The sequence below is a fragment of the Denticeps clupeoides genome, chromosome 3 (assembly GCF_900700375.1).
Source record: "Denticeps clupeoides chromosome 3, fDenClu1.1, whole genome shotgun sequence".
Taxonomy (NCBI): domain Eukaryota; kingdom Metazoa; phylum Chordata; class Actinopteri; order Clupeiformes; family Denticipitidae; genus Denticeps; species Denticeps clupeoides.
Window position 1 is genome coordinate 6191576 of NC_041709.1, and position 8699 is coordinate 6200274.

General features: G+C 43.6%; 1 protein-coding gene across 1 annotated transcript; it reads left to right on the top strand.

Annotated features, from left to right (window-relative positions):
- Positions 1-20: 20 nt before the first annotated feature.
- Positions 21-7927, top strand: prrc1 (proline-rich coiled-coil 1). Its single transcript, XM_028973257.1, has 9 exons — positions 21-133; positions 826-938; positions 1030-1437; positions 1966-2111; positions 2527-2629; positions 2865-3028; positions 3728-3831; positions 4982-5084; positions 6445-7927. Exons 2-9 carry the CDS (start codon positions 842-844, stop codon positions 6652-6654), a joined length of 1335 nt encoding a protein of 444 aa, XP_028829090.1. The 5' UTR covers positions 21-133; positions 826-841; the 3' UTR covers positions 6655-7927.
- Positions 7928-8699: the final 772 nt, after the last annotated feature.

Sequence of the window (8699 nt, forward strand, 5' to 3'; positions counted from 1 at the left end):
ACCGCACGTTCAGACGTGGCAGCGTCTGACGTCACACCAACGCGGCCATTTTCGGCGGGGTCAGCGGTCGCCCGGAGTCGCCGGAGTCGCGTGGATAGTTGGTTCTCCGCTCGACTCGCGTTTTAGACGCCAGGTAGGACCGCCGTCCTCTCGTCCCCCGCTGTGGCCCGGGCGGAAGTGACACGGGGATGGAGTTCGTCTTCACGTGTTGCTTCCTAACCTGCGCTCTTGTTCGCTGCTAACCGGCTAACACCGACAGACGGGGACATTTCACGTGAAACTCGCGGCTGTTTATAGCTGCCGTTTTGTTGCACGCCGCAGCAACAGAAGCGTTGTTACGTTCTTCAGCCTTACGCAGAAGCCCAAAAGGCAAAGCTTAGCCTGCTGACTTAGCCGGCGGCCGTCGCGACGAGACGGGGCTACTCCCACCCTGCGCTGACGTCTTCGTGGACGTGGGTTACGTGGCATCCACCAGCTGACTGACAGCTGCGTCCCCTGCAGCCGTTCGACTCTGTTTACGTTGTGCGGCGATTTTTCCCCCACAAACAATAAAAGTTCTTCAACCGGGAGATTTGTATTTCTTTTCACAGTAACTTTTCATCCTCCTGTCACTGAAGAGTCTTCCGTTTTCATGTTATAAGAAACCGGGATAGCCACTTGTTATTATGCATCGTATAGTTATATTCCAAATGTTTTATTGCTTTTCTGGGAATGCTGGTTTATTTGGACCCGGGCAATTACAGAGCAGCGGCGCGCCGATGATTTCCAGACGTGACGTCATGCGTTAGCCAAGTCTGAGTTAATTGCTCTCCCTGCCCCTTCCAGGAAGCCGTCAGGGAAGATGATGGAAGAGAGTGGAATAGAGACCACCCCTCCCACGACCCCTCCTCCCCCGCCCAGTGTAGCCTCCACGGCCAGCCCCCCTCCCCTGACCATGGGTAAGACTGTAAAATACGTAGAGAGGATTCTCTCTCTCTCTCCGTTTCATGACTGGACAAGCTTTGAGTTGCTTCATTTCCGCCTGTCTAGGATTGTCAGGCCCACAGACCCTCCCCAGCACAACGGTCATCTCCTCTTTTACTCCTGAGGGCTTCTCCACACCCGTTCCCCCCGTGGCGACCACCTCTGTCCCCCCTGTCCAGTCCTCGATCACCCCGCTGGTCCCCCCTTTTGGCACCCCCCTCACTGGCTCTCACGCAGGGCCACCACCAATGGGCATCCCTTACTCCAATCCGACGATGGCCTTCTCTTCTCCATCTGTGCCCCCTCCACTCAGCACAGCCAGTCCCTTGGTCCCCGGCCTGTCAGCTCCTCCCATGTCTCCGCCCATGTCAGGGTTCAACATGACTGGAGGGTATGACATCACGAGGGGGCATGCCGGCCGTACACCTCAGACCCCGCTGATGCCTAGTTTCTCCACTGCCCCACCGATGCCAGGTAAGGCACGCACGTCAGCCACACATCCACAGGCCAATGATGAGCTCAGACCGTAAGGGGGAAAACTGTCAGAATGGAGTGAGGCTAATTTCTAGCAAAGTCTGCGTGGATCAGCTGCCGAACTATGTGGAGAATTTCAAAGACGAAGAAAAATTCTCTGCCTGTCCTGTGCCGTTTGAGATAATTGGTGAAGTGAGTGACAGCTGTTTAATAAGCAGCCATGCAGGAATCACCCACAGATGATTGAAGCACCAGCGTCTCTGTGGACAATGTTGTCATTTGTTGGGAACCTTTGAAGCACCTGCTTGCTTAATGAGAAACGGGGGAAGGGGGCGGGGGTAGGCAGGTAGAGCGAGGGAGAGAGAGAGAGGGCTAAATTCAAAAGCCATTTTCGGAGCGAGTGGAACAAAGTCTAGCAATTTCAGCCAGACTGTCAAGACAAACACTGGTCATTTATAACTGGTCAAGAAAACACAACCAAGGTTGTTGCTCATTATAATGCTTGTGTGTGTGCATGTACCCCCACAGGGGTTGTGGCAAATCCCATGATGCAGCAGCCTGTGATGTCAGGGGGTCTACAAGGGGTCTCCCCAATCACTTTCCCTGAAGATCACGAAGATCCACGTGTTATCCAGGACGGCAACTCTGGGGGAGGGATATGGGGCTTCATCAAGGCAAGTCATTACCGCCCTCTTCATTTTAGGCTTTTATCTGCATTATCTGTATTAACTGTTCAAGACCAATGATTCCACTATGTCAAATTCAGCAAAAGAGTTTTTAGAGATTATACAGTTAGTTCTGTCCCTATATTGTGATGGTATTCAAGGGGAGCGTGTCCCCTTAAATGCCCCTGAGCCTTTTTGCCTGGTTTTTCGGATCACAGCTTCAGGTGAAAAGCCCTGACTGCTGAGGCATTACTGTGCTTAGCAACACTGCTGTTATCTGGATCCTAGATGGGACGGTTTTTCGTTTCCAACGAAGGCTCTCTGTACCAAATTAGCAGAGCCTCTGGCCTAAATGCATCTGTGTTGCATAGTTCCCTCTTAAGTACCACTGCTTTATGGATTACATTTTTGAATGGTTGCTTAGGGAGTGGCCGGTAACCCCATGGTGAAGACAGTCCTGGACAAAACCAAGCACTCTGTGGAGTCCATGATCACCACACTAGATCCTGGCATGGCGCCTTACATCAGTAAGTGCACGTCTTTTTGTGCTGCACGTTAGCGGAGCTGATTGAGGTTCAAACAGAATTAATATTCGATGATACAGTAGTATTTTTACTTTTACTTTGTGAACAAAGTCTACCTCCACCGAGACAGGCCCCCGTTACTGATCATTCAGGCTTGTACTTTTGGTTAATCTGTCAGATGATAAAATTTGAAAGATGAAATATGACATTGCATCCTTATTCCCTACCTACCTCACAGAGTCGGGTGGAGATGTAGATATCGTGGTGACTTCCGATAAGGAGGTGAAGGTGGGTGCAGTGCGCGATGCCTTCCAGGAGGTGTTTGGCCTGGCCATGGTGACTGGGGAGGCGGGCCAGTCCAACATTGCCCCGCAGCCAGTGGGCTATGCTGCAGGGGTCAAGGTGAGGCTTAATGCTGTTTGCCAGCTGTCAACTACTCTGGAGAAAATGAAATTCAAAACCGAAAAAGTCTTGTTTGAAGAAATGTCATTGTAGATAAATCACGCACTGCAAAGACCTTATTAGAAAAATATGATTGGGTATATGGGGTAAGCAAAATAAATTTGGTAAGAATTCTTGAAACTAGATCAGTGTGCTAGTTTGAAGAATTATTTCCAGTCAAATTTTGCTATTTTAATGTTGCAGATTTATTTATTTATTAAAATTGCAATACATTTCTGGGATGTGTAAGCATTCAATATAGTAGAAGGGCTGATGAGACCCTGTAAATGACCCAATTTCCCAGTAACAGTATTTATCACTTTATGAAAATGAACAAAAAATGAAAAAAAGCAAGCAGTATGAAACATTGATGGGCAACAGTTAGTGCTCATTGTTAATTGGTATTATTACCAATAATAATGAGAAGAATTTCATTGAAATTTTGCAGGTTGTGCATGTGTTTTGAATGTATAAATGTTCTCTTCATGCGAGTGACTTCCCCTTCTTCCTTTTCCAAACTACTTGATTCACTGTAAGCAGCATGAAAGCATCTTATCTGATAAATGCTAAAGAAGGGCTTTTTATTATCTGAGAGCTTTGTGTCTCTCTGTAGGGGAGACATGGAGTTGTGACTGTGTGTGTGTGTGTGTGTACCCGCAGGGTGCTCAGGAGCGTATCGACAGCCTGCGCCGTGCTTCTGTAATCCACGAGAAGCAGCCGGTGGTCTCCGTGGAGAACTTCATTGCGGAGCTCTTTCCTGACAAGTAAGCCCCACCTCCTGCTGTTTCATATCATCACATCAGAACCGCTGGCCTGCTACGATTGTGGTGCAGCCACAACGACCTGTGTGTGAGGGACACCCCAATACTGCATCCATTTTTCTTCTGTAGTTTTATTGTTTGTGCCCAAGGACCATCCAAGGTTTCAACTTTTTCAGTGACAATTTGCCTCCTATATTAATTTCGTAATAATCCATTAAAAACTCATCAGCTGACTGGATTGGTGGTATTGCAACTGTGTAACTGCGACCCTACACTGATCTAACTGGGAAGCAGTTGATAGATTTGACTGGAGTTAAATGTTTTTGCAATGCCTGAGTGAAATACGAGAGAGACCACAGGGCTTTCGGCTTGTAAGAGTAATTTAATTGATGTTATGTAATGTTCTCTGATTGTGCCTCAATGTAAATTTGGATTGATTTGCATCTTGCAGTCGAAGAGAGTAGCAGTGGAGTAAATCTGTCCCCCAGAGGCAACCTTGTGTTCAGTTTAAAACCGATTACAAGACAGACAGGCAACCATGATAACAATGTTGGCACAATACATATTATGTAATACACTTAATCACACCACTATTGGAAATTGCATACCTGTCAGAGGATTGTTACAGGTAGCTCTAATGATGCATAAATTAGAGGTAATTTGAATATGAATACTGCCTAGTGCAGCATTCAGGAGGGCATTTAAAAAAAACAAACAAAAAACTCATTCATATTACATAATCACAAGATAACAGAACCTTTTTTAGATTTCCACAATAAAGATAACATATTTTAGATTTCCACAATAAAGATAACATATGTTCCTGTTTAGTAAACCTCTGATAAAAACGTTGTCTTTAATGACTTCATGGCCTCATACGCTAGCAATTAAAGACTGATGGAAAAGCGCTGATTGCATTTCATGGACCTCGCTTTGAGTGGCAAGGCCCCTAGTGTACTAATATTCCTCTTTCCCTGTTTTAATAGAAAAAAAAACAGTTGGAGAGGCCTTTTCCTCTCTGCATTTAATATTCAGCATGCAGTCATCTCCGGTTTTACTGCAGTGTATCTACTCTTCACATTTTGCCGCATCTATTCTGACCGCTATTCTTGCCGGTTTTGGCCCTGCAGTAATTGCTTGTTTTATGTGGAAGGTGGTTTGACATTGGCTGTCTGATCCTGGATGACCCCGGAAATGGGGTTCACATTGAGAGCTTCACCCAGGCCACCCCTGTGGCCCTGGAGCACATCCAGCAGGTGAGAAATGCCACGTCACATTGGAGGATGACATTTGTCAGGATTAATTTGTAAGGATTCAGTAGTCTGATTCATGCCCAAGAACGGTCAGCAACACTGTTTTCTGTCCATCACAGAGAGATAATTTTTTTTATTTTTTTTTTTAAAGTGATTGCCAAGTTTGAATTTAATGCAGTCTCTCTGCATGTGTAGAAATGATGAAACTGGAAATGTCCCTCAGACTCAGGGATGTCCCCTTAAATCCTCTACCTGACTATTCAGAGCTCCACTTTGAAGTGTTGTGTAGCCTTGCTGAATGTTTCTTTAGTTCACTTTTTTATTTTATTTTAAAGAAAAAAGGTTGCCGAGCAGTCCTGTGATTTTAGCAATTAAAAAGCATTCAATCACATCACCCTCTCAGATGTGGAGATGCTGCATTGTCTCTCTGAGTACAGAGCAGCTTTTGGCAGAATGGGGGTGGAGAGCTTCAGCATGTTCAAATCTCACTTTAGCCCTTTGTTTCATCCACTGTTGTTTCATCCACACAATCGTGTTTGGCAATTGATGTAATGACCGACAAGTTTACCCTGTAAATGCATGCAATTGTGATCCAGAAGCTTCTGTAGCAACAAATAGAGATTGTAGCACAAATAGAGGTTATTTATGAAGTTAAAAAAATAAAGCAGCAAGGTCTTCTTATCTGGTAATATAAAGCAATGTGAATGAATGAAACAGCTGCCTGAATAATAAAGTATGTGGTAGCAATAAGAGGTCGGCCATATCATATAATTTACGATAATACCAGTCAATTTTTTCCCCTGTTAGAAAAATATACCGTAATCTCTAGTGTAAAGATGTCACACCATTACACTCACATTCGGTGCGAATCTAGTGTGTAGTACGGCTGGAAGTGGTACTGCTGAAGAATTAATTCACCACTTCAGTGGTGTGGAATTGTTTGAATTGTTCAAACTGAAGCTGAATGTATTTATTTGAGTCTGAATTCCAATGAAATTGAAACATCTGTAAAAATAATGCAAATTTGCTTCACCAAATTCCGTTTTAGTTCTAACAATTCAGATTCAGTATATTGCGGCGCACAATCCGGCTCCTTGAGAAAAAGCAACAGAACTCATTTCAAGATATCGAGATGTAGCTTTAAAATATTGATATATTTTTTGTAGGCCTTATCGCCCGGCTCTAGTCGCAATTAATTCTGGTTTATTTTTTTAACATTGAAAGACATAATGAGATTATATGTGGTACCCAGTGTAAAAAAAAAAAAATGGTTGGTTGAATAAGGATCTTATGAATTATTATTATTATTTTATCTTTACGTGATAATTGTAAGGAATGCGCTAATGAGTCTTATTTTGTCCAGGCCCAGGCCCTAACCCCTCCAGACTACAGTCTACGCTGGTCTGGTCTTCTGGTGACTGTTGGTGAGGTGCTGGAGCGCAATGTGCCTCACGTGACACGAACAGACTGGCACCAGGCCTTCACCGGCATGTCCCGCCGTCAGATGATCTACAGTTCTGCTAAAGCCCTGGCAGGCATGTACAAACAGAGACTGCCCCCCAGGATGATCTGATTGCCCCCAACAGGCAACTCTGGGGACTTTTGGGGGGGGGTGGCACACAGACTAGTATTCCTAAAGGAAAATTGTCAAAGCTCAGATATTTTTAAAGATATTTTTAATCAACAACAAACCTGAAGAAAAGACATTCCATCACATAAACCCCAACTCCCCACCCCCTCATCCAACACTTGGACAAATGATCATTGCCATGCCAACAGAAATCCTTGAAGTGAAGATCTCTTACAAGGATGCCTCTGAATCCTTTTTATGAGAATCTACTGCCTTTTAGTGGATGTGAATGATGGATTCTGACGTGCTGGTGTATATGATGTCCAACTGTTCTTTCTTTAAAACAATTGAATTGCCAGTCATGTTACATTTCATGTGAAAATGTATACTTGTGAAGGGTCCTTTACAACAGTTTCCTGCTGGTTTATGTGCAAGTGCAGGATTTTGTTTGACATCCTGGAGAATTTAAGTTAGGAGAGATGTCCTCCATGCTGCCGCTGCAGAGCCATTTTCAGTCTGTGGATGTTTTTGTTTTGCCATTCATACTGCATGTTTACTCGTAATGTGACATCACCTAGCTCCACAGCACTGCATCTTGCTAGATGAATGTCTGCATTGATCAGTTAATGGCATCTGTGGCAGCAGGAGAAGCAGGAAGTGGTTCGAAAGAGAGGTAGAACGGGGGAAAAAGGTAAACTCTTCTCTTCTTCATTCAAGATGTCATTTAGGTTTTATTTATTGCAGTTTGGATTAGTGTCCTCATAAAGGATCTTATGTATTCTGGGACATTCAAATTTGAAGGTAGCCTCACTCATTAAAACAGTTCGACACTGCTTTGGAACTTGGCACCTTAAAAAATATTAATAGAAATAATATTAATAATTCATGAACTGATAAAATGTTTTTTTTTTTTTTGTTCAGTTTTCAAGTTTGTCCAGATTACACTTTTATTTTCAATAATTTCATGTTAACTGAAAGGGAAACACTGCAAGGATGAAAGAAAGCTGCTTATAACAAGTTGTAAAGAAATGAAACGGTTTTCTAGTGGGCGTGCTTGGTATGTTGTGAGGTTCGTCAGGTTTCAGGAGCTAAACTTTGTTGCCTTGACCGAGTTTAATCAAGCTTTTTTTATTTTATTTTGAATACCATGAAATTGTAGCTCCCCAAGGTGCCTTTTGTCATATGGAGAGTAAAATTCATTTTTTGAATATTGTTATTGCATAAGTAGTTTATTTTATTTTATTATTTTTTTTATTAAACCATGTTGCATACTGCAGATGCGATTGATTTGCATTATGCTATGATACTCCCAGAACATTCGGTACTTTGAGCATTCGGTAGAAATTATCACTACGTCCAGGATGCAGAAGCCATTAAAGAGTAATCTGAGAACTTGATAGTACATTATCCAGAGTGTAGAAATGAACCCTGCTGCATCCAGAAATTGCCTTCACTGATAAATTACTGTTATGTTGTGTGAGAAGGAAAGTGACTTTTCTGCTACAAGCGTCTAGGCAAGTGTTGAAGTTCAGGACAAGAGTGGCCTGAATAAATAAAGAGGCTCTGTCTGTCCTTGACAACTGAGACTGTCCCCGGGTCAGGCTGAATAAAAACAAGGGTGGCTGAGACAGGCAGACTTGAGGACCTGAGATGCAATAAACCCACATCTTCTGTGAGAGCAGTCATTACACATTCAGCGCTCGGCCCCCCTGGCGGGTGTAATGCCCGAACTTTCCGGTCAGACACTGTTTGATTTCAAAGGTCATAAAGCAAGGCTACAGAACAGACACTATAACTATGAGCCTTTTTGGCGAAAGATTAAAAAATAATATTAATGCACTGGAATGATTAATGCATATACATGCATACATTTGCATTGATTAGGCATGCGATAAACTTGTCAGTTTCTCTTTGGATGTGAATGTATACGATGAGAGAGACAGGATTATCGGGACGTACTGAAGGTAAAGGGCATCCAACTCGCCAATGAAGGAGAAGCAATTTCGTCTGGATGGAGGTTGCAAAAGACAACAATACAGCATCAAATG